General features: G+C 44.7%; 2 protein-coding genes across 2 annotated transcripts in view; one reads left to right on the top strand and one right to left on the bottom strand.

Moving 5' to 3' along the window:
* The window catches only part of LOC133419548 (NACHT, LRR and PYD domains-containing protein 4E-like), a 101,776-nt gene extending 80,443 nt beyond the window's left edge, over positions 1-21,333 (bottom strand). The window contains exons 1-7 of the mRNA XM_061708766.1: positions 21,249-21,333; positions 20,413-20,545; positions 20,157-20,330; positions 14,936-15,014; positions 14,437-14,647; positions 8,713-10,032; positions 2,078-2,092 (exon numbers count right to left, since the gene is read on the bottom strand). Of these exons, the coding sequence (XP_061564750.1) occupies positions 2,078-2,092; positions 8,713-10,032; positions 14,437-14,647; positions 14,936-15,014; positions 20,157-20,330; positions 20,413-20,501 (1,888 nt within the window). The 5' untranslated portion in view covers positions 20,502-20,545; positions 21,249-21,333. The remainder of the gene's footprint in view (positions 1-2,077; positions 2,093-8,712; positions 10,033-14,436; positions 14,648-14,935; positions 15,015-20,156; positions 20,331-20,412; positions 20,546-21,248) is intronic.
* LOC133419547 (NACHT, LRR and PYD domains-containing protein 12-like) overlaps positions 1-27,063 on the top strand; it is a 183,256-nt gene that overhangs the window by 101,725 nt on the left and 54,468 nt on the right. The window lies entirely within an intron of this gene.

Below are 27,063 nucleotides of genomic sequence, written 5' to 3'. Positions count from 1 at the left end.
CCCAGGGACTCCAAGAAAGCCGGGTACTCTGCACTGCCGTTCGGCCCGTAGGCACAAAAAACAGTTAGAGACCTTTTCCCGACCCGAATGCCCAGGAAAGCCACCCTGGCGTTCATCGGGGTGAAGACCAACACATTGCGGCTGAGCTGGGCGGTTATAAACTCGCCGCCTCTCACCCTGGGCAACTCCAGAGTAGTGGAGGGTCCAGCCCCTTTCAAGGAGCTGGGTTCCAGAGCCAAAGCTATGTGTGGAGGGGAGCCTGGCTATCTCTAGCCGGAATAAAATAAATGAGATGCAAGAAATAAAGGTAGCAGTTCATTATGGGAGATTACTGAAATGCAGAAGGAAATAAAAATGTTTCAACTTGACTTAAAGGAACTTGAGGCTCCTTTTAAGAAAATTGACTCTCTAGCGCCACCCTTCACCACGACAGCCGTTTGGGGTAGTGCAGCCAACAGTGAAGCCGGCTCGGGAGAACGGGGAGAACGCACATGCAGCGTCATGTGACGTCACATCCGCAGCCCAGCGCGGGAAATTCAGGACCGAATTGCAGCACATTTTGCAGCACACAGCCTGTTCAAGGCAAAGGAGAGATACACTAGAGGGCTCATTCTTTTGGGTTTGGAACGCTTCATCTGACATTATTACTAGAAAACTTAAAATGTATACAGATTTTTTTCATAAATCCTGCCACAATCCGGCCTCAAGCTCCTTTAAGGTTATAAACAGTTTCAGCAGCCCTGATGCATTCTGGGAGTTTGTTCCACAGCATTAAACAGGAGGTCAGATATGTATTTTGGTACGAGACCATTCAGTGATCTAAGACCTGGAGTTATGTGGTCCACTTTCTTGGTCTTAGTGAGGACTCAGGTCTCATGGTTTTAGTGAGGAGTCGGGTCTCTTGGTCTTAGTGAGGACTCGGGTCTCTTGGTCGTAGTGAGGACTCGGGTCTCTAGGTCTTAGTGAGGACTCGGGTCTCCTGGTCTTAGTGAAGACTCGGGACTCCTGGTCTTAGTGAGGACTCTGGAATCCTGGTCTTAGTGAGGACTCGGGTCTCTTGGTCCTAGTTAGGACTCGGGTCTCCCGGTCTTAGTGAGGACTCAGGTCTCTCGGTCTTAGCGAGGACTCGGGTCTCCTGGTCTTAGTGAGGACTCTGGTCTTCTGGTCTTAGTGAGGACTCTGGTCTTCTGGTCTTAGTGAGGACTCGGGCAGCAGGGTTCTGGACTGACTGCAGGTCATGGGATGATCTCTGTTGTGAATGTCTTTATCCGGTGACCGAGTCTCCTTTCATTTCAGATCCTCCTCCCCTAATCATCCAGGTAATTATCTCATTCCACTCACCTGAGCTTCGCGCCTATCTCCACCCCTGGTTTTCATTGTCATCAGTCCTCCTTCAGATACCAGCCCAGGCCCACATGTCCTCTGCCAGATTGTCTAGTGTGTTTGCCCAGCTCTCCAGCATTTCCCAGCCTACTGATACTGCCTGCCTGATATTGAGCCTGTTTCCCCGTTTTTGGATCAAAAAACTTCATTTAAATTCTGCAAGTTAGATTTTATTAACTATTCAAGCAACAACAACACAGAGAGATATTAGCTGCTACACCCATCTCACTCATGGTGCACCAACAACCAGAGCATCACCTGTGAAAACTATTGCTATCGTTAGTGAAGGAAACCTCCAAAGGAATATGGCATCCCATGAGTCCCTGCACCATCCCAGCTGACAGACCCCTGCATGGACAGCGGCCACTACAATAATATGTGAATTGTATCAGGAGTTGCACAATTAAAGCGGTTGAGATAAATAACAAAATATTTCTCATAGCAAACAAGGAGATTAGGTAGCCAAACTTATTAAATTATATGTTTGACTTATCGCTCTGCTGTCCTTGCTGGAAGCCATGTTGAACTGACTGAAATGCACATGCATATTGTGGTTTGAATGGCTTAATGTGATTGGCATATGAGTATATTGTCCCCCACGTGGGGTGCGTTCTTATGATTGGCTGAAATAAGGAAGTTATCTAATTGACTGCAGATCATTCCGTGTTTAAAAAAAAGACATTTGTTGATTGACGGAAGTCAGGGGAGCCTCAAAATTCACACACACATGCAGCGAATTCCAGAGACAAAAAGCCATTTGTAAATCAGGTTATGTCTGTGTGTGCATAAGAAATACAATTGTGTATCTTGTCCTACGCACGTGTGAATTGTCCTGTGCATTTGCAAATCAAGCCTGCGCATTTGTTACTATTGAAACTGTTCTAGCTCCATTGCCTCAGAGTTCTTTTGTTTTCGCTGGATGAGACGAAATCTCATCCACCAATGTGATTCTAATGAGACCCCAGAGAAACTGCTGTGAAAGGTCTGCATCTAAAGGGGATCTAAAAAAACACACCAAACAAACAGTTATAACGGTCAATAGTTGAACACGTGGTGGATTCTGACCTGAGAGACTCCAGGTGACAGTGTGGACTCTCCAGTCCAGGACACAGCTTCTTCAGTCCTGAATCCTGCAGGTGGTTGTTACTCAGGTCCAATTCTGTCAGACTGGAGGACTGAGAGCTGAGAACTGAGTACAGATCTGCACAGATGTCCTCTGAGAGGTTACAACCACTCAACCTGCAGAGGAGATTAAAGAGAGATCATGAGGTTATTTAGGAATGTTTATTTGTTTAACATTTCATGAACAAGACAACTCAAATTCGGGAGGTGGTTTTCTGTTGCCTCCATGTAGAAGTAACTTAAAACAGAAGACAATGAATCCCAGAGCGATGGTGGTGTGGAATGAATTACCAGACGTTTGGATTGGAGATAAGAATATGGTAAGCTTTAAGAAGAAGCTCAAGTAATTTCTGTTTACTAGGGGTGTAACAATATATCGTGCCACGAAATTTCGTGATACAAAAAAGTCACGATACGTGTCGTGGAGGTGACAAACTGTATCGCGATATTGGGTTATTAATATTAATCTATTGTGTTGACTAGTAATGCGCATCCGACCACGCGTGACAACCGCGGACCAAAATCTTACTCCGCTCAGAAGAAACTAGTACCGTTTTGCGGTCCCGATCACAGGACTCTTGGGGGGTTTTGAGCTCTGAACTTTTACTTATGTAAGGCTGGTGTAGAGTTAAGCCTTACCTTATTAAATTAAACCTTTTTCGGGTCGTGAGTAGGATAAAGACGGGGACAACTTCTGCTGAGTTCCAGTGTACTTTAATGTCCCTCAACCAGTGGTGTAAAGTAACGAACTACAAGTACTTCGTTATTTTACTTAAGTAAGATTTTTGAGAATTTGTACTTTTATTGATACTTTCATTTTTCTGTACTTTTACTTTTACTTCGTTACATTTTCAAGGAAATAATCGTACTTTTAATCCGCTACATTTAAAATTGGACACGTCGTTACTCGCTACAAATTAAAGAATAGCACAGCGGGGGCTGATTTATGGTTCCGCGTTACACCGGCGCAGAGCTACAGCGTAGGGTACGCGGCGACGCACACTCTACGCCGTAGCCTACGGCGTAAGGTGTGCGTTGATTTAACGCGGAACCATGAGGCGGACGGGAAGGAAGGGGGGCGCGTGAATATACCGAGAAGGAGCCGCAGCTCCCGGGAGAGTTGCGCCGCAGAGGCGGGCCGGAAGGCCGGAGGAACCGCCGTCGCGTCGAGTACCGAGGAGGACTGAAGCCTGAATTATGGTTCCGCGTTAAAATCGACGCAGAGCCTCGCCGTAGGGTACGTTGGTGTAACGCGAAACCATAAATCAGCCTTGAGCGGCAGCCCACGCGTGTCCATGCGCACCATTCTTTGATTCCACCACTTCTAAGGTGGTTTTGGCATTTAAAAGTTCAAAAGTCTCATCCTTTATCAGCTGGGGTTGCTTAATGTTGTCACTGCATACTACAGGCTGGGGGTGGACCTGTCAGCGGGGCCAATAGGGTACAGCAGCAGTGATGAGCAAAGGGAGACATTAAAATGGGTTAATGGAAACAAACACTAAAGGGGTCAGAATAATATCACCATTATTTAGAGTTGTAAGCAAATTCTTGGATTCTTCATTTCTTTGCAATCCTTTTGAAAATAATTTTGTACTTTGAATTTTGTACTTTGTACTTTGTACTTTTTACTTTTGTACTTAAGTACATTTTAACCCATGTACTTTTTGTACTTTATTATATTTAAGTTGAGGTACTTTTATACTTTTACTTAAGTAATTTTCTTAATGGGTACTTTTTACTTTTACTTAAGTAATTTTCAAGCAGAAAATTTGTACTTTTACTTAAGTACAATATTTTTGTACTTTTTCCACCTCTGCCCTCAACAGTGTAGGATTTTAGAACATCAACACAGCACCTAGTGCCGTACTGTGGCGTATCACTCCGCCCAATCTAAAACAGACTAATCACTACAGATAAACTGACTAGTGTCATTATAGTCCCTGATTTACATCAGAATATAAATAATATATTTATAAAATAATGAACCCTGAATTACCAAAATAACCTTCTTAACAAAAATAAATCTCCTCTTACACTTATAAGGTGAGCATGAATCAATCTTTTGTATTATGTAAAATTGTATGTATTTATTTAGTTTTATTTATTTATTTAATTTTAGTTGTAAAATTTCTGGAAAAGAAAAAAGTCAAATCATACATGAGAGAAACTATTAAGCTGTGGCAAAATATTTTTACTTGTATGAAACTGAAGATGCATAATGCAAACCTGACATTTACTTTTAGTTCATTTTGTGGAAAATGGTTGGCCTGGCTTGCTCTTTAAAACTTAAACAGTTATAAAGCATTACAAACTGTAACAATAGGGCAAACGTACAGCATTGTTTTGTATTTTGTATCTTTCAAATAAAAGACAATTTTTTCCAGTCATATGTTCCTTATTCAAAGGTTGTTAAAAAAATACTGCTATAATATCATATCGTATCGTTATCGTGACCTCAATATCGTGTATCGTACCGTATCGTGAGATTAGTGTATCGTTACACCCCTAAAATATTCAAAAACGAAACCCCCGCAAAGCGGCAGGACCGGACTCTGTCTCCCCATCCACCCTGAAGCACTGTGCCGATCAGCTGTCTCCGGTGTTCACGGACATCTTTAACACCTCCCTGGAGACATGCCATGTGCCAGCCTGCTTCAAAACCTCCACCATCATACCTGTCCCCAAAAAACCAAGGACCACAGGACTCAATGACTACAGACCCCGTCGCCCTGACCTCTGTGGTCATGAAGTCTTTTGAGCGCCTTGTGCTGCTACACCTCAAGAAAATCACCGACCCACTACTGGATCCCCTGCAGTTTGCCTACAGAGCCAACAGGTCTGTAGACGATGCTGTAAATATGGTCCTGCACTTCATCCTCCAGCACCTGGACTCCACAGGAACCTACGCCAGGATCCTGTTCGTGGACTTCAGCTCTGCTTTTAACACGATCATCCCATCTCTACTCCAGGACAAGCTCTCCCAGCTAAACGTGCCTGACTCCACCTGCAGGTGGATCACTGACTTCCTGTCTGACAGGAAGCAGTGGGTGAAGCTAGGGAAATATGTCTCTGACCCTCGGACCATCAGCCCCGGATCCCCTCAAGGCTGCGTTCTCTCTCCTCTGCTCTTCTCCCTGTACACTAACAGCTGCACCTCCAGTCATCAGTCCATCAAGCTCCTGAAGTTTGCGGACGACACCACCCTCATTGGACTCATCTCTGATGGTGATGAGTCCACCTACAGGTGGGAGGTGGACCAGCTGGTGACCTGGTGTGGTCATAACAACCTAGAGCTCAACGCTCTAAAGACAGTGGAGATGATTGTGGAGTACAGGAGGAATGCAGCCCCACCTGCCCCCATCACCCTGTGTGACTCCCGAGCAGACACGGTGGAGTCCTACCACTTCCTGGGGACCATCATCACCCAGGACCTCAAGTGGGAGCTGAACATCACCTCCCTCACCAAAAAAGCACAGCAGAGGATGTACTTCCTGCGGCAGCTGAAGAAATTCAACCTGCCAAAGACAATGATGGGGCAGTTCTACACGGCCATCATTGAGTCCATATTTGTTTTTATAATTGTATTGTGTTGCACCAACAAATTCCTCGTGTGAAAACTTGGCAATAAACCCTTTTCTGATTTCTGATTTCTGATACTGTTTACTCAGGGAGAATAAAAATACACCGTTGAGAAGTGACCTATTGATTAATTTTTTTTTCTTAATATCTTGTTTGAGTGTGTGATGAGAAAAATGTAATTCCTGAGTTAAACATAGGGAATGTAGAGTCATAATGCCATTGTGCTGATTATAATGTTATTATTTTCGTACTTTGCGCAGGAGTCCTAGTGTCTGTTGTCTCTGAGTTGTGAGTAGGGATGCTGCGATCCGATCCGCGGATCGAAGGTATGCTGCGATCCAGCCAAAAAACACGGATTGGATCGCAGTGCAGGGAAAAACTGCGATCCTAGAGCTGCGATACTAGCACTCCATTCCAAAAGTCTGCTCGAGCTTTTCCATCCAGCACTTGCTTCTCACACGTGAGGAAGAAAGGAGAAGGGAGGGGGAGCTCAGTGACAACAACCAGTAGAGAGAGCATAAAATGTCAGCGCTGTGGCAATACTTTAAAGTAAAGGATGAAAAACTAGAAAGGCAGAGTGAAAAACATGTGAAGCACAAGTCTCACGCGGTGCTGCCGATGCAGGTCGGTGTAAAGCCCCTTTCACATAGAGGGCGCAAAGCGCAGACCGCCGCCGGCGATCACATTCATTGTGTACAGTATGTGCTACCGCGGCGTAACAGCGGACCGCTCTGTCTGTGCGAGAGGGCGCAGAGTCTGGGCTGATTCCGCGCCCTACCCGGCGGTGGGCACGGCGCAAACCACGCTCTATGTAAAAGCAGCATAACACAACAAACCTTATAAAACACTGGAAGAAATATCACACGAACGTGCATGCAGGGCCCCTGCAGCGCTCGTTGGTAAACAAACAACAGCACTCCGGCAGCTCCCTCAAACAACCAACGTTGTTACAAACATTTGAAAAGCGTGAACAACTCCAACGAGACAGCAAGAAGTGAAAAGCAATTACAGAAAAGATTGCGCAGTTTGTGCTTGATGACCAGCCCTGTCAGTAATGTGGGATTACTCAGCAGCACAGATTGCCACCGGCAGTAGAATTTATCTGACTTTGGAAGTCATGACTTTTATTTATCGTAACAGATGTCAAACAAAGCCTACTTTTAGTATATTTGTTTTTAAATTTGCTTGATTTTTTATATTGGCTTTTTCATGTTGAGATGTTATTTATTTTATTTAATACTACTGCCTAGTTTATGTTAAAAAAATTTAATATCTAATAAATGGCTCAAGTTTTGTCATAATAACCTACTGTTGTGGACTATTCATCTCAGGAAGTATGTTATTCTCATTCTGAGTAATGTCACTTTATCAAGCCTTTTCTATTACTCCACACTACAAAATAAGTACTAAAAAAAGTGAACCTATTGGTCATAACAGAGATAGAAATATGCACTGGTATCGGATCGGTATCTGTATCGGTATCGGATCGGTACTAGGGCTGCGGTATCGGTATCGGATCGCAAGTGAAAAAGTTGGATCGCAGCATCCCTAGTCGTGAGCATTAAGTTTATTTATTTTAATTAATGATAATGTTGTAGTTCAGCCGATGATTCTGATGAGACCCCAGAGAAACTTCTGTGAAAGGTAAGCAGCTAACGGGAAACAAATAAAACAACCAAACAAACAGTTCTAACGGTCAACAGTTGAACACTGGCGGATTCTGACCTGAGAGACTCCAGGTGACAGTGTGGACTCTCCAGTCCAGGACACAGCTTCTTCAGTCCTGAATCCTGCAGGTGGTTGTTACTCAGGTCAAGTTCGGTCAGACTGGAGGACTGAGAGCTGAGAACTGAGGACAGATCTGCACAGATGTCCTCTAAGAGGTTACAGTCACTCAACCTGCAGAGGAGATTAAAGAGAAATAATCATGTAACTTAAACATTGATTATTTAAATCAACAAATGAATGAATCGTAGAATTTTAATGAATACTGATCAATTCAAGTGTTGCTGCACTACAGTCTTGATCAAAGCTGCATGTCTCTTCTCTGCATGATACTGAGATGAATCATTGAGGAGAACTGGTCTCACATGAACCTCAACTTAGTTGAACAGTGAATTTAACTGGTTTCCTCCAAGAACACAACACGTGATTATAATTAAAACAGATGTGTCCATGTTCTTCCTTACACAACTTTCTTGGAGGCTTTGACCACCGGCAGCAACCTCCGTAGAACCTCCTCTGAAGCTGAGTATTTCTTCAGGTCAAACACCTCCAGATCTTCTGATGACAGTAAGATGAAGACCAGAGCCGACCACTGAGCAGGAGACAGTTTATCTGTGGAGAGACGTCCTGACTTCAGGTACCGTTGGACCTCCTCCACCAGAGAACCATCGTTCAGTTCATTCAGACAGTGGAACAGGTTGATGCTTTTCTCTGCAGACAGATCCTTACTGATCTTCTTCTTGATGTATTTAACTGTTTCCTGATTGTTCTGTGATCTTCTTTGTTTTGGTTGCAACAGACCTCGTAGGAGAGTCTGATTGGTCTCCAGTGAAAGACCCAGGAGGAAGCGGAGGAACAAGTCCAGGTGTCCGTTTGGACTCTGTAAGGCCTTGTCCACAGCACTCTGATGGAGGTCAGTCTCAGTGTTTCTTTGTTCCTCCAGCAGGTTGAATCCAGACTTGATGAAGGTCTGATGGACATGAAGAGCAGCCAGAAACTCCTGAACACTCAGATGGATGAAGCAGAAGACATGGTCCTGGTACAGGCTGCTCTCCTCTCTAAAGATCTGTGTGAACACCCCTGAGTACACTGAAGCCTCTCTGACATCGATGCCACACTCTCTCAGGTCTGGTTCATAGAAGATCAGGTTTCCTTTCTGCAGCTGCTCAAAAGCCAGTTTTCCCAGAGACTCCACCATCTTCCTGCTAGCTGGACTCCAGTGTGGATCCATCCCAGCTCCTCCATCATACTTGACCTTCTTCAGTTTGGCCTGGACCACCAGGAAGTGGATGTACATCTCAGTCAGGGTTTTGGGCAGCTCCCCTCCCTCTCTGGTTTCCAGGACTTTCTCCAGGACCGTAGCAGTGATCCAGCAGAAGACTGGGATGTGGCACATGATGTGGAGGCTCCGTGATGTCTTGATGTGGGAAATGATCCTGCTGGTCTGCTGCTCTTCTCTGAACCTCTTCCTGAAGTAGTCCTCCTTCTGTGGGTTAGTGAACCCTCTGACCTCTGTCACCATGTCAACACACTCAGGAGGGATCTTATTGGCTGCTGCGGGCCGTGTGGTGATCCAGAGACGAGCAGAAGGAAGCAGGTTCCCCCTGATGAGGTTTGTCAGCAGCACATCCACTGAGGTGGACTCTGTAACATCAGTCAGGACCTCATTGTTGTAGAAGTCCAGAGGAAGTCGACTCTCATCCAGACCGTCAAAGATGAACACGACCTGGAACTCTTCAAACCTGCAGATTTCTCTGGTTTCAGGGAAGAAGTGATGAACAAGTTCCACCAAGCTGAACTTTCTCTCTTTCAGCACATTCAGCTCTCTGAAGGTGAATGGAAGCAGTAACTGGATGTCCTGGTTGGTTCTGCCTTCAGCCCAGTCCAGAATGAACTTCTGTGTTAGGACTGTTTTCCCAATGCCGGCCACTCCCTTTGTCATCACTGTTCTGATTGGTTCATCTCTTCCAGGTGGGAGTTTAAAGATGTCTTCCTGTCTGATGGTTGTTTCTGCTCTATGTGGTTTCCTGGATGCTGCTTCAATCTGTCTAACTTCATGTTCATCGTTGACCTCTCCAGTCCCTCCCTCTGTGATGTAGAGCTCTGTGTAGATCTGCTTCAGAAGGGTTGGGGTTCCTGCTTTAAAAATCCCCTCAAACACACACCGGTACTTCTTCTTCAGCTTAGACTTCAGCTGCTTTTTACAAACTGCAGCAAAAGAACCTTAATAAAAGTGGAAAAAAGAAACCAATTAGTCTTTTATGAAGTTCAACTTAATTCTCCTAAAGAATTAGCAAGTGAACCGACACTGATCGACTCTAACATTACGATGAGCTGTCCAATATTGAGTTGAATCACTTTTACCACCAAAACACCTCTGAACATTCAGGACGTGGAACTGACAAAAACATCTGGGTTGTTGTGGTGTCTGTGAAGTGGATTTTCCAGGTTTAGGATTTGAAAACACCAGAAGATGATCTGATCCAATAATCTGATCTGATCCAATAACCTGTATAACCACTTCCCCACTCCATAAAACGTATCATCTTGCACCTTGGGACCAACGATGTGGTCCAGAGTAACCCTGACGTGCTGAAACGGGACTTCAACAGCCTGTTTGCCATCTTAAAAAACTGTGGAAAGTCAGTCTTCATTAGCGGCCCTCTTCCCACCCTGGGCCGCGGCGAACAGCACTTCAGTCGCCTCCTTCACCTCCACTTCTGGCTCCAGGCTGTCTGCGGTATCCACGGTTTTCATTCCATTGACAATTTTAATTTATTTTGGAACCGCCCTTCATTCTACCGGCACGACGGACTTCACCCGAGCAAGCTAGGCAGCCGCATGCTTATAACAAACATACAGCGCACTGTACACACTATTGACTACATACAGGACACCCATGCATGACTATTTACATGCCACACCCACTCCCCCGTGCCACCAGTGCCTTCTTCTCCCCCTACAGGCCCCTGCTGTCACTACACCCCTTGCCGTCCGTGAATCGCTCCTCCTACAGGCCCCTGCTGTCATTACACCCCTTGCTGTCGGTCTCCCAATTGATACCATTGTAACTGTCAGACCCCTCCGTTCCCATGCCACTTTCAAAGCAATAATTAAATATAAAAATAGCCCCCCCTACATTGCTCCACCTCAGCTTGCACACCGATCCGCCTGGTCCACAGAGCCACGCCCCCCTCCCCACACAGACCGCCACATCAATCCTGTCAATTACAGTGTACTCTCTCCCCTGCCCAAAGCAGCTGCATACACACCACTCACCTGTCTCAAACTCTGCCTTTTCAATATCAGATCACTAACCAATAAGGCCCTTCTCATCTCCGATCTCATCACCGACAAAACTCTGGACATTTTCTGCCTCACAGAGACGTGGCAACAGCCAAATGATTTCACCCAGTTAAATGCAACCACCCCACCCGGCTTTTCCTTTTTTAGTAAACCCCGTGCCACTGGGAGGGGGGGGGCCTGGCTCTTATCTACCGTAAAAACATAAAAGTCACTGCTCTCACTGTCCCCCAACACTCCTCTTTTGAATGCCTAGCCGTAAAACTCTCTGGACCCAAACCCATCATCATTGTCACCATCTACAGACCACCAAAACCCTCCGCTGTGTTCCTCACTGAATTCTCATCACTGTTAACAGCTGTATGCACAACGTCCCCTACTGTTATCCTCCATGGCGATTTCAACATTCATATTGACAACCCATCCTGCACCCTGGCAAACGACTTCACATCACTCCTGAACTGCCTTGGTATCACACAACACGTCAACCTCTCAACACATAACAAGGGTCACATTCTCGACTTAATCTGCTGCACGGACATCATTCCCGCCAACCTCACTATCATGGACTTCCACATCTCGGACCACAAAGCCATACTTTATGACATCCATACCCAACTGCACAAAGTCAAAGAACAACGGATCATCTCCTTCAGGAACATCAAACACATCAACCCCACAGATCTCTCTACCCTTATCAGCTCCTTCCCCAATCCCCCCTCATCCTCCTCCCCTGCTGACCTGGTAAACCACTACAATAACTGTCTCTCCTCCTCTCTCACTGCCCTGGCTCCACTGAAAACCCGCTCAGTTTCATTTACCCACTCCGCCCCCTGGTTCACCCCTGACCTCCACCAGCTCAAAACCACAGGCCGTCGACTGGAGCGACTTTACAAAAAGACCGGACTCACTGTACACAACCAAATGTACTCCGACCACCTTCACTACTACAAAAATGCACTTAATACTGCCAAATCATCATATTACTCCAACCTCATTAATTCTGCCACAGGAAACAATAGAGTCCTTTTCTCAACTGTTAACCACTTACTTCAGCCTCCAAAAACCCTCCCTCCAGACATCTCCACCGACCAATGCACCGCCTTCCTGGACTTCTTCAGCTCCAAAATAAACATCATTCACCATCAACTGGCCTCAACACGCACTCCCACAAATGACCCACCTTGGATAACTACCACCAACCAACCTCTCTCCAGCTCTCTCACCAATTTCACTCCGGTATCAGAACACACCATCTCAGAACTCATTCGTAAAGCCAAAACCACCACCTGTCAGCTTGATCCCCTCCCCACCCTGCTTGTCAAAGCATGTCTGCCATCCATTTCCCCCATGATTACTGAAATAATTAACTCTTCCCTCACCACTGGAACAGTTCCCCCGATCCTCAAACTAGCTGCCATCACACCCACCCTAAAAAAAACCCGGTGCAGACCCATCCGACCTCAATCATTACAGGCCCATCTCCAACCTTCCCTTCATCTCCAAAACTCTGGAAAGGGTGGTTGCAGCACAATTACAGTCCCACCTCAAATCAAACAACCTCCACGAACCCTTCCAATCTGGTTTCCGCCCCAATCACAGCACTGAAACAGCCCTGGTTAAAATCACCAACGACCTCCTCCGTGCAGCTGACTCCGGCCTACTCACCATCCTCATCCTCCTGGACCTCAGCGCAGCTTTCGACACCATTTCTCACCCAATACTCCTGGACCGCCTGGCTGGCATTGGGATCACTGGTGTTGCACTCTCCTGGTTTTCATCATACCTCACTGACCGTCAACAGTTTGTCCAACTACGGAACCATAAATCTGGGTGCACGGGTGTCACAATGGGTGTCCCCCAGGGGTCAGTATTGGGTCCACTTCTCTTCACCATCTACCTCCTACCCCTAGGTTCAATTCTCCATCACCATAGGGTCCATTTTCACAGCTACGCTGATGACACACAGATATATATCTCCACCAAACCCACCGCTGCCATTCCTCCCACTTCCCTCACCACCTGCCTACACGACATCAATACCTGGATGAGCAATAACTTCTTAAAACTCAACGGCAATAAAACTGAGGCTCTTCTCATCGGCTCCAAATCCACCCTCACCAAGTCACAACCCTCTCCCGCCCTTCCCATCATCATCGACGGCTTCCCGGTACCCTTTTCCCCCCACGTCAAGAGCCTCGGCGTCATTTTGGACAGCACACTCTCATTTGCACCTCACATTCACAACATCACCCGGACTGCATTCTTCCACCTCCGCAACATCTCCAGACTCCGTCCAGTACTGTCCCAATCCAGCACCGAAATCCTGGTCCACTCATTCATCACATCCCGTATTGATTACTGCAACGCCCTCCTCACTGGCCTCCCAACCAAACTCACCGACAAACTGCAACTCATACAGAACTCGGCCGCCCGGGTCATCACCCGCACCAAGTCATCTGACCACATCACCCCCGTTCTTATCCAACTCCACTGGCTCCCAGTCCAATACCGCATCACCTATAAAAACCTCCTCCTCACCCACAAAGCCCTTCAAAACCTAGCCCCCACTTACCTCTGTGACCTATTGCAACATTACACTCCCTCCCGCACCCTCCGCTCAACCTCTGCTGGACTTCTTTTCACTCCCACCTCACACCTTAGCACCATGGGTGCCCGAGCTTTCAGTTGCACGGCACCCAGACTCTGGAACTCCCTCCCCCCACACATAAAACAAATACACTCCATCACCACATTCAAAACACAACTCAAAACCCACCTGTTCAAACTTGCCCATTCACTATGACCAGACATCACGCACTACTTCCCAGTTTGTTTGTCTAATGTTATATTACTTGTATTGTTGCTTTTATGGATGTTTTATTGTATTTTGTATTTCTTGTTTTTATTCTGTAAGGTGACCTTGGGTGACGTGAAAGGCGCCTCCAAATAAAATGAATTATAACCATCAAGACAATCTGGAGTTCAGCAGGATTCCTGGAAGTGGAAAACCAGTACTAAAATCTACCAGTTATCTTGTGGTGTTTGTCGGTTAACATGTTTACTGAGGTGCACTGCTGTCCTGTACAGGGAATGTGCTACTGTAGGGGGATGCAGGGACCATATAGGGTCAAAATAACTTTCATGTGGATCAAGAATGCAGATTTAATTCCAGCAGAACATTGTTGGAACAAGATGAGCAGAGTTCCTCTCTTCATCTTTCAGTGGTTTTAATATTGTGGCTGATCTGTGAATGTTGTTCATCTCCTGAGACATTCTGGGTCATTTATCCAGCAGCTTAAAAGTTCAGAGAAATCCTCTTACTGCTCTGCAGACGCTCAGCCAGCTCCTCCTGCTTCATTCTCCTCAGGAAGTTCACTGTGATCTTCACAAACGCATCTCTGCTGCTCCTCCTCTGCTCTTCATAATCACCCTGCAACAGATTCTCTAGGGATTCTGGGTAATCTGGACTAAGACCCATGTGCATCTTCTTCAACTCGTTCTTTACAAACATGACAATGTTGTCCTCCAGCAGCTGGAACAGAAGACCACATGAAGGACACAATCAGACTGAAACCACAGAGACAAACATCAGACCCATGTTGGACAGACTGACAGTCCACTGGTCCCCAGAGACCAGCATGGAGACAAACATCAGATCCATGTTGGACAGACTGACAGTCCACTGGTCTCCAGAGACCAGCATGGAGACAAACATCAGACCCATGTTGGACAGACTGACAGTCCACTGGTCTCCAGAGACCAGCATGGAGACAAACATCAACAGAACAGATGGAGAAGCAGTTGTTGTTCATGTACAGACCAGAAATATGGAGTCCAGCTGTGTCTGATGCTGCTGGACAGATGGACCGCTGGGAGGCTCTGAGCTCTGCTGGTCCACTCTGTGGAGGAACCAGGAAGAATTAGCTCACACCATGTCTGTCCTCACAGAGACAAACACCAGCTGAAGGTCCATGAAGTCCTGTTTGGATGAGGACAGTCCGTCAGAGGACTGGCTGTGTTGCTGAAGGTTTACTAGTCCTGCTGATCCACTGAGAACGTACATGTGACCTCAGTGAAAAGTTACAACAAGATCAGGAACATGGATAACTGATGGAGACATGAAGTAGCTGAGGAACTCTGGATCATCATCAGGATCAGTCCTCTGGAAGGTAAAACCTCCAGATGTGTCAACCAGAGGAAAAGGCCCATGACAGGAGATGAAGATCTATAAGGAGGAAGCTCAGATCACCATCAGGTGATGGAGGACCACAGGGGTCCAGGACTACATGGATCTACTCAGGAAGAAACATGTGGACATTTCCTAACATGAGGACTGACTTAAATACATTTAATGCATATAAATACATATCACCTATCTGAAGAAGATTATTGGTCTCCTTTAAAGTTAATAAATCTGTGATTTGAGTGGTCGCTCTTCAAGGACAAACATGTTGGACCACCGTTCATGTGCTCATGTGAACTCCAAACTTATGAATGCTCATGAACATTTTGTGAATATGTGAATTGATTTTAAAGCCGGCTCAACCCGGAATCAGCTTTAATGTGCCTCCTAAAATGGCCGCCTTGAAAAACTACAAGGACCAGTGTGCCTTGGGGGGGCGGCGCCTGAGGCGGCGCGCGTCCAATCACTGGCCAGGCCCCGATGATGTCGCCGCACCTCGACGGACAATACTGCACTGCGCGCTCCCGGCTCTCTCTTCTCCTCTTTTCATCTCGCCAGATCTTGGCTTCTTGCCAAAAGCTCATCCAGACCAGACCGGACCATCCTACCGGGAAATCGGAGCGGTCTCCCGCGCCCCGGAGCACCACTCCGCTGCAGCGTTACCGGCTCCGATCTCCCACTAACTTTCTCCTTTCTAAGTTTCTCAGATCCACCGAGAAGCATCCCGCCATCTGAGCCCGTGGTGCCCACGGACTCTTCAGCCATAAGATGGGAGCCCGCTGCGACTAAAAGCTCCGACTGAAACCATCTTTCCCCACTCCAAGTGTTCTGTTTATATCAGGAATCGGGACGTCTCGAGGACGGCCGGCCAGCATCTCGCCTCAGCTGTGAGCTGCATTTCCTGGATCCGTGACGCCCGCGCTTCGGCGATCGACGAGAAGAGCCGCACATCTACAAGTGACTGGCCCACGCCTCGAAGCACGTGAGAGGCTCCGTTCGATCCGAAAGCACGGCCTGGCCCAAGGCGGCGCTCCACCGCTGTCCCGTTTCGTTTCAGGGGAAGTAAACGGGAACCGAGAGACTCTGACTGGAAAACCCTGGCAGAAACGCGACCCGCAGTCGACAGAGCCTGCAGCTTCCCGATCCGGACCCAGAGGAGGCGTGAGGTTTATGGTCCTGGGTGATCAGTTTAATCTAGAGCACTTCAGAGCTAAATTTGTGTTCAATGAAGTTACTGTTCGTATTACTGTGTAACGCCGGCAACTACCGGCATCATTATTGTGTTTGTTTATGTGTGGCGCCATTGTGGCGCCATTTTTCGCCAGTTATTCAAGTTTTAAACGCTGTGTTTGTCATCCCGTCTGATTGCACATGGCGTGGCGAGGGCATTGCCATCTTTAAATACCACAGGGTGCGCCATCTTTAATGTTTTGGCCGGCCACGTGTAGCCAGTTGTCTGGATACCCAGATGATCGTGAGTTTTGTATCACGTGTTTATTGTTTTGATTTCTTTTTCCATTCATGCAGTTTCATTTTTATTCTTGTTGTTTTTCTTGTTAGTTGATGGTTTTATGTTTTAACATAACGCCATCAGGGTTTATTCAATGGTGTCGCTTTTCCAGTTGTTTGTGTTGTTTTATACAAATTCTGGTCACAATGACTGTTTGACAGAGCTAGAGCCGAACTGTAATGCCTTCAACATTATTCACCAGTAATAACAGCCCTTACTGTTCTGGTGGAATAATCCCTAATCTCTGAGACGGATTTCTGCTGTTAAAAGTTATCATTTTTCCTGGTTACGGCCCAGGTGGTGCCCCTGCAAAATCAAGTCATTTCATATTAATTATTAATAATTGTTGAATAAAGTTATTAATAGTTCTTGATAACTGAACAGCGCTACCTAGTGTGGCACAACAAACAGCTGGGTTCATGTTCAAGAGATTCTCTTTGCTAATGGACCCTGATAGAAGACAAAAGTTCAAAATGTAAACATTCTATTTATATGAAAAATAAGTTATACAGATGAAAACATTTAGTCTATTTAAGAAGCATTAAACTTGGAATTGATTTTGTCACTGAAGCTCGCTCGCATCGCATCAGACATGCTTTAATAGTGTACGGAGCTGCTGCTCTTCTGCCCGGAGAGGCTTTGTGTCCTCCCCTGCCCCACGTCATTCAGGCAGCCAATCAGCACAGAGCCTCATTATCATAGCCTCCCCTCCCCTCAGAATCCCTCATAGAGAAGGAGGTTAGAAGCTGTAAAAATAGAGACATGGCCCAGAGGCTGAATTTCTCATTTATGGAGAAAAAACAAGCTTTTGATTGTTTTTAAGACATTCAAGGCCTGTTTAAAATATACCATAAATGCCATAACAGGTCTCCTTTAACGGTTTCAGTGTGGACAGAGAGCGTCCGATGTCACGCAGCTCGACACGATAGTCGGGCGCTCGAATGCAGTTATGACACGGTGTAAACGACTCCCTGGGATCTTAAAGCCTTAATTACGGTTCTGCGTTAAATCGACGCATACCCTACGCCGTAGGCTCTGCGTTGGTGAAACGCAGAACCATAAATCAGCCTTTAGTTACCTGAAGGGGGGAACGGATCACCTCGTCTTCACACTAACAGTTCTTTACTCCGATTCCTCATCATTTCATTTCTTACACAAATGGCACCTTTATTGTTAAAAAAATAAAATAACATTTATGCACTATTGCTGGCTCAAGGAAGGACAGTCGTGTCTTCTGAAGGTGTCGTTGAACAGCTTCAGGTGCTTGGAAGATTTGAAACCATAAACAGAAAAAAATGTATTACTAATTGTAGCACCGGAGCTAAGCTAAATACTTAGCCCATGCAAAGATCATACTTGTAGACAAATATAAATAACATATAAAATTAACGTCACTTACCGCTGGCTCGTGTGCATTTTCCGGGTCCGTACTGTTGGTACTGATCCTTTTACGAGGGTAAGTGTCGATGCAAAACCTAATTTTTACTGTCCCTCGTTGTTGAAACAGCCACACGATACACTGCTTCGAAACAATGGCGGATGCTCTGGCCGGCGGAGTAAGTTGTGGGCGGGGTTTCATGCAGCGGAGCCGACCGAGGTGTGGTTTGCATTTTGGTTACGTAACGAAAATGCGCAAATCTGAACGGCTTGTAGAGGTCAAATGACACTGGACGGCTCATCTGGGCGGCTGTACAGACACTGCAGAATTTGGTTGCTTTACCCCTTCTCTGAGTTGTCAGGCTCAGGGGAGACCACTTTATATATGTTAAAGCAAGAAAAATGTGTTTTAGTCCCCTTTAAATCATTGGCAGCGTTTAGATACACTCACCTCTTTACAGCAGAACATTGGTCTCCTTTAAAGTCAATCAATCTTCGCTTTGAGTCGTCGCTCTTCCAGGACAAACAACTGGGTTCATGTTCAAGAGACTCTCTTTTCTGATGGACCCTGATAGAAGACAAAATTTCAAAATATAAATATTCTAATTACGTGAAAAAGAAGTTATACTGTCGGGCCCGTGCGGGTGTCGCCTTGTTGGGGCTTCCCTCTCTCCGGGCCCGTCTCTGGTCTCCCCCGCTGCGGGCGCTCCTTTGATCCTGGAGGGCCGCTTTCGTAGGGGCGGGTCCACCTGCCTGCGTCGGGGGCCGGGGCAGCTCTGTCTCTCCGGGCAGGCTTGCCTCTCGCCGGGTGGGGGTCGTTGACATGGGGGGTGTGGGCCTCCCGGCCGCATGTTGGGCCCATGCCGGGTGGCTGGTGCTCGGCTGGGTCCCGGTCCACCACCGTGGGTTCCCTGGCTGCCTCTTCCAATGGCTCCCGCTGGGAGGGGGCAGGCCTCGCTGGCGGTGGGTTTCCTCCCGCCCTCTTCTCCCCTCTATGGGGTTGCTGGTGACCTGGGTTCCGGGGTCTTCCTTGTCAAGCTCTGGTCTCTCGGGTGGCAAGGTTGCCTCCCCCCCCACCTCCACTATAGATACAGTTCAGGTGGAGCATTGATAGGACTATCACACACACACACACACACACACACACACACACCTGCTCGTTCACCTGCATGCTCGCTCCGCAGTTTTGGGGATTAGTTAGTCGCGGTAGCTTAGCGTAGCTGTGATTGGGTCCCGGGGACCTGGGACAGTTGCTGCTCGTGTCCCTGCCTGTTCACGTGTCTGTTTGTTTTTTCTCTTGCAGATTTCCATTGCTCGCTGTGTGCTTCCATGTGTTATTTCGTGTCTTGGACTAGCAGCGGATGCCCCCCCCCCACACACACACACACACACAAAAAAAGTGTGTATATATATATATCCCTCTGTGAAACATATAAAGTGCGCAGGCACAGGCACAACAGATAAGATGTTTTTTTTTACATATATACTGTATATACATATATATATACACATGTATTAATACAATAAATATATGTGACATATTTAAAAATGTATCATATATATCAGATATATTTTATATCAAAAATGCACATATATATGCTTTAGGTTCTTACCAGGATGGCATTAACCATTAGTATGTGCAGACAAGGTAAAAAAAAAAAAAGAAATTATACAGAAAAATATTTAGTCTATTTATAAAGTATTAAACATAAATCATTGGCACTCACCTCTTCACAGCAGAACGTTGGTGTCCTTTAAAGTTAATAACATATTCCTTTGACTTGTCGCTCTTCAAGGATAAACAGCTGGGTTCATGTTCAAGAGATTCTCTTTTCTGATGGACCCTGATAGAAGACAAAAGTTCAACATATAAATATTTTAATTATGTAAAAAATAAGTTATACAGAATAATATTTAGTCTATTTAAAAAGCATTAAACATAAATCATTGGCAGAGTTTGGATACACTCACCTCTCTACAGCAGAACGTTGGTCTCCTTTAAAGTTAATAACATATTCCTTTGACTTGTCGCTCTTCAAGGATAAACAGCTGGGTCCAGATCCAGGTTTAGGTTTAAGTTTAGGTTCAGGTCCAGGTCCAGGTCCAGGTCCAGGTCCAGGTTCAGGTCCAGGTCCAGGTTGATTCCTGTAATAATGATGTTTGGTGATGTGAGTCTTGAGCTCTGACATGCAGAACAGTCATGGACAGTTAGAGATTCTCATCTCACCTCTGAGCTTTGCTCCGACTCTCATGTTCCCCACACAGAGAGGTTTTAGAGGGAGGGACTCCCTCCTCTCTGTCCTCACACTGGTCCATTCTGCTGAATTCACGTCCACATCAGCTCACACACACACCTTCATCTGCAGAGGAAACACACATCACTGGTGTTGGACAGAGATCAGCTGATCCTGCACTGGTTTGCTCCTCTCTTTAGTGTTTATGTCACTTGAATGCAGTCAGAAACCAGTGTGAGGTGGAGGAAGTCACTGATACAGCTGTATCTGCTGATCCAAGCTGCTCTGAAGCTTTCTGTCAGCACCTTTTCTCATTTTCTGTTTCTAAGATTAAAAACATTAAATTCTGTGAACAATAGAGTTTTACTGCATAAACAGGAAGTTGAAAATATTTGACAAGCAGAAAGAGACTCGTTCCTGTAAATGTGAAGAAGCTCAGAGGTGAAACTGTCCTGCAGAGACACGTGTCCTCCTCCTTCACAGCCTCATCACACAACAGTTACACAAGCAGCAAACAACTTCCTCCAGGAACCACGCTTTATTCTGAAAAGCTCCACAGAAAACAGCAGTCTGACTTTAATGCTTGAGATGACAGCTTCATTCCAGGAAATAAAAACACCAAAGTTTGATCGATGAAGAAAACTAATCATCGGCTGATCATCACAGTGTTTCTGATCAATAATAAAACCAATAGAAATGTCATTAACAATCATGTAGATTTGTCCTAATACACAAGAATGATCAAAGTTTGCAGGTAAATCAGAAGTAAGAACGATTTCCTACCTTCACCTGTTTGAGTCAAAAGACAAAGTTCAGGAGTGAAATAAACTTTTAAGTATTGATCCGGTTATCAGCAGTTGTTCTCCGTCCTCGGATCACCTCACCGGCCGCGTTTAACGCCTGTTCTTCCACATGTGTTGCGGTTGCGGCAGATGTACTTTCACCTTGACCGAGAGTTTCCTGGTTCAGCGCGACGCGGTCGGTGCATGTGATACCGGCCGCCGCCACTTGGGGGCGCAGTGTAAATTCGGTTTAACACGACCGGACAAAATACAACAAGGAGGGAACTGCTGGAAACTACTGAGTAAAGGAAGACTAGAAACACCAACTACATTGTTCAAGCAAAAATAACACAAATATAAACATGTTTTAGTGGAATTCTGCGTCTGGATTTAACCGGTTTTAGCTGGACTCTGTATCGACCTCATGAAGCAGAAGTGTTGCAGCACCGTTTCAGTCAGCTGGTTTAGTTTATCCCCCAAACTACTGGAGACTCCTACATCAGGCATTAAACAAAACTTCAAATGTTATTTATTATCTGAACTAAATAAAAATAAAATCTAAGTAAAATTAAATTATGACACTTGATTCCAAATGTAGTTTTTCAACAAATTGTAGTATTTTCTCCTAAAACGTGGTTTAGCAGTTAATAAACCATCAAGTTATCAAATGTTCATAAACAGGCATAACTGTGCTGGCGTCTGATTCATAAACATCATCATTTAATCTGGAATGACCAGAATATTAAATATCAGAATAAATTAATCTTGGATTAAAAACAATATTCTTAAGGTTTTAACAACATTTATTCCAATAACGGCCAAAGAACATGGCTACGGCTGTGACGTCACAAAGTCTGTAAGTCAACATTATGTTATTATATAAGTAATATTTTTATAATTACTTTATAATTATTCTCCTTTATGTCTTCAATGTCTTTAACATCTTGCAAATAAAAGTGACATTTATTTTCCAAACAAAATAGGTCTCAGATTTCCTTTATAAATATCCATCAAGAAGTACAGCTTGCTGAAACCCCCCCTGTACAAAGAACCAGATATTGTGGAGATAAACACATGGAGGACAGAGATGAAACAAAGATGTCAGTGAAACGGTGGAATTAAAGAAGACAATGAAAAGGCCTCCGAGTTATATTAATATACAGTTAAATGTCCCAACTGAAGACTTCACTATACAACAGGGGATCACAGAGTGGGAGAGAACTTCAGACCAACACAAACTACACCTAAGTAATAAAAGTACACGCTCTTGTGAAACTACATGAAAAGAAAGGAACAAAAACAAGAACCCAAAAACAACGCTTGGGTTAAAACCCTTAGAAAAGGACGTTTCAATTCAATTCAATTTTATTTGTATAGCGTCTAATACAACAGATCAATTTTACATCGTGCAAGAAATGATGGACGTGGCAATCAAACTTTGAAAATGGACTGTGCGCATGCGCAGAACCACAAAGTAGCATTTCTCGGCAGGTAGCAAGGATTGGCAGAACACCGGCGCTGCGGCGCACCAGCAGCCTTTAAAAAAAAAGAGAGACAGAGACGCAGGCGGCAGGCCAGCAGGCCAATCCTAAACCGGCGCATCCGGAATACTCCCGGTTCTCCCTATGGCCAGACCGGGCCTACCTCCAACAGGCTCTTTTGTATTGAAGCTCATCTTCACACACTTTAACTCCACACAAAACACCAGTTTGGAATAATAGACATGTTGTGGTGACTATCTCAAAACAAAAACTTAATTAGTCACCTGCGGCGGTTACGAATTTCCTTTACGCATATTCCAGTCCTATTAATTACACTGTCCAGACGTCGTTTCTCTTTGGGTGACATTCCCATTTATTGCACAGACTTAGTTCAGAAAAAAGATACTTATTTATCAAATGATGTTGCTGGCTTGAACACAGATACTGGGTTCTGGTCAGAACCATGTGCTTCACCAGCGCTCTGCCCTGACTGCTGCTCATCACCCGCCTTTAACACCTGTGTGAGCCCTCCCTCCTCTAGTGGCAAAACAAATACATACAAACTAAACTAAACACATACACAACAATTAAACTATGAAATGGCTCCTACACATGTATTGATGAGTAGAAGATCCGTTTTTATTGAGGAACAGGTCTGTAAAGGGATGTGGGCTGCTGCTCACTTTATGGACGCAGATGGAAACATTACAACATGCTGAGTTTTGTGGTAAATTTCAATTATGTTTAACTCAATCAAAATATAAACAAATGATCAAAGCCTTTCCTCGTCAGCTTCAATCCGCGGTTAGACAGGACTGAATATGTTTCAAGGTTTCCCCTCTTTTATGGACACTTTCTATTAATAATGTTGATTTCTGTGACGTCAAAAGCAATAAGAAGTTCATCAGAAGCTGTTTCTCCAGTTACTGAGCCTCTGGTGTGCTAAGAAGGGAGGACATTGTCAGAGACCTTAAGAAGATTAGATCTAAATATGTATACTTTCCACTCTCCTCTCAATTAAAAGAAATGCAACTTAAAATTATAATTGAAATGTACAACTACTGACTTTCTGCGACAGGTTTAAAGTGTATGTGGATGGTGATGGTGACATCACCATGGACAGCGACTTTGTTACCATGGAGATCAACTATGTCACCATGGAGAGCGACATTGTCACCAATCAGACATGAAGTATAAAAAACCAAGAGAACATTAAAAACATGAGGTTACATGGTAACTAGGGGTGTAACGATACACTAATCTCACGATAACGATACGATACGATATTATAGCAGTATTTTTTTAACAACCTTTGAATGAGGAACATATGACTGGAAAAAAATGTCTTTTATTTGAAAGATACAAAATACAAAACAATGCTGTGCATTTGCCCTATTGTTACAGTTTGTAATGCTTTATAATTGTTTAAGTTTTAAAGAGAAAGCCAGGCCAACCATTTTCCACAAACTGAACTAAAAGTAAATGTCAGGTTTGCATTATGCATCTGCAGTTTCATACAATAAAAATATTTAGCCACAAACTGAATAGTTTCTCTCATGTATGATTTGACTTTTTTCTTTTCCATAAATTTAACAACTAAAATTAAATAAATAAATACAAGTAAATAAATACATACAATTTTACATCATAAAAAAGATTGATTCATGCTCACCTTATAAGTGTAAGAGATTTATTTTTGTTAAGAAGATTATTTTGGTAATTCAGGGTTCATTATTTTATAAATATATTCTTTATATTCTGATGTAAATCAGGGACTATAATGACACTAGTCAGTTTATCTGTAGTTGTTAATATGTTTTAGATTGGGCGGAGTGATACAGCACTAGGTGCTGTGTTGATGTTCTAAAATCCTACGCTGTTGAGCGGACATTAAAGTACACTGGAACTCAGCAGAAGTTGTCCTCGTGTTTATCCTACTGACGACCCGAAAAAGGTTTAATTTAATAAGGTAAGGCTTAACTCTACACCAGACTTAAAAGTTCAGAGCTCAAAACCCCGCTAGAGTCCCGTGATTGGGACCACAAACGGTACTACTTTCTTCTGAGCGGAGTAAGATTTTGGTCCGCGGGCCGACCGCGCGGTCGGATGCGCGTTTCTAGTCAACACAATAGATTAATATTAATAACCCAATATCGCGATACACTTTGTCACCTCCACGATACGTTTGGTGACGTTTTTGTATTGCGAAATTTCGTGGCACGATATATTGTTACACCCCTAGCTGGTGCGGAGCGCCTGTGGCGGTGGCTGCGGTGCTGCGGTGCTCTGCTGCAGGCTCTGGAGCCACGGCTACGCCGTAGCCGACATCATTCTGCATTGGTGTAACACAGAACCATAAATCAGCCTTCAGTGTGTGCTCTGTCTGCTGTTCTGAACTTCTCTGTTGTGCTCATTTGCTGGGACGTCGGGTCCACTTTTGCGGTATGCGTTCATTGTTGTGTCTAAAAATTATGCGCAGAGCCCACCCAATCAGAAACGGTACAGATATTCTGTGATATTTTTTTATATTTATAAAACAATAAAATTATTTAAAAAAATAAAGGATCCCCATAACTTTGATTGGGTGGGCAAGATGCACGTTTGGGTGGGCACAGCCCACCCCTGCCCCCCCTAAAACCGGCCTCACTTACAGGTGAATGAGACATGGGGTAGTTTTGTTGAAAATGTGCTGTCCAAAATGTTCTGGAAAACTGGACTCCTGCAAATGCGCGTTCCCCAAAGTTTGTGGGGGCGTGGCTTCGGACGGAGCGCTGACGGGAGGGGGAGGAGGGCTTAGAGGAGGTGCCACTTTCAAATCTTGCTAGCTATCTTGCTAGCTATCTAAAATCACCTTTAAGGCTGCGTCAAAACGACGCCGTGCCTACGGTGTGTGGTACGTGTCGACGCGTACCACACACCATAGGCACTGACGCCGTCACTTACGCATACCTCCCAAAAATTGTAACTACGCGTCGAGGCGACGCAGACCAAACGTAGACCGAGAGGGCTGTGATTGGTTCGCTTGGTAGCAACGCATTTCCGGTTTCCGGTTTGAAGCAGTCGTGAACTTTCAGCGCTCTTTTCTTCGTGTATGTGTGTTTTTTTTTTGTTCTTTTTGTTTTTTTGCACAGTAGTTGTCCTTATCTCTTTCATTCACTGTGACCGGAAAAGTCGGATAAACCATTCAGGAAAAGATCGCGAACTAGCGGTCGCAGGGGGTACTGCACCACGGAGAAATGGAGTGACGGAGAAGTCCGAAGGGTTCACGACGGCGTCACGGTGACGCCGTAGGCACGGCGTCGATTTGACGCAGAACCATAATTCAGCCTTTAGGTGTAGTTTGTGTTGGTCTGAAGTTCTTTCCCACTCTGTGATGCCCTGTTGTATAGTGAAGTCTTCAGTTGGGTCATTTAACTGTATATTAATGTAACTCGGAGGCCTTTTCAGTGTCTTTAATTCCACCGTTTCACTGACATCTTTGTTTCATCTCTGTCCTCCATGTGTTTATCTCCACAATATCTGGTTCTTTGTACAGGGGGGGTTTCAGCAAGCTGCACATCTTGATGGATATTTGTAAAGGAAATCTGGGACTTATTTTGTTTTGCAAATAAATGTCACTTTTATGTCCAAGAGGTTACAGACATTGAAGACATTAATTAGAATAATTATAAAGTAATCATAAAAATATTACTAATATAATAACATCATTTGAATTATTACATGTTTAAACTATTATATGAATGATATTCCAATATTTTAAATACGTATGTTTATTCTGTAAACTGAGTTTTAGTAGCCTAAACATGGATTTAACATAAATACCTGTGTGTGTGTGTTCATTGCACCTAACTGTTTATTTTCATTAAAAAATCCCAGGTTATAGGTCTGCTGGTGATAAATATTCATAAGTTTGCAGTGTCATAACCACATCTCTCATGTTTATAACAAAGTTTAGAAACATCTGGAAAACAAACATCCATCCGTTCCATGGACTCGCTGCTTCGGATCACGTGATTCAGACAAACAGCGACATCTGCTGCTGATTGGACGCATTTGAGAGGAGGCGAGGACAGACTTTGTGACGTCACAGCCGTAGCCGTGTTCTTTGGCCGTTATTGGAATAAATGTTGTTAAAACCTCACCATGTGTAAGAAGGAGCTTTCAACAACCGATGACACGGAAAGAATATTGTTTTTAATCCAAAATTCCTTTTTTCTGATATTTAAAACTTCTATAATTCCAGATTAAATGATGATGTTAATAAATCAGACGCCAGCACAGTTACTGTATGTCTGTTTATGAACATTTGATAAATGGATGGTTTATTAAACGCTAAACCACATTTTAGGAGAAAATACTACAATTTGTTGAAAAACTACAT

Source organism: Cololabis saira, chromosome 19 (genome assembly GCF_033807715.1).
Source record: "Cololabis saira isolate AMF1-May2022 chromosome 19, fColSai1.1, whole genome shotgun sequence".
In the NCBI taxonomy this organism is placed as follows: Eukaryota; Metazoa; Chordata; class Actinopteri; order Beloniformes; family Belonidae; genus Cololabis; species Cololabis saira.
Note: the sequence above shows the minus strand (reverse complement) of the source record. Positions and strands in the feature narration are given on the sequence as shown.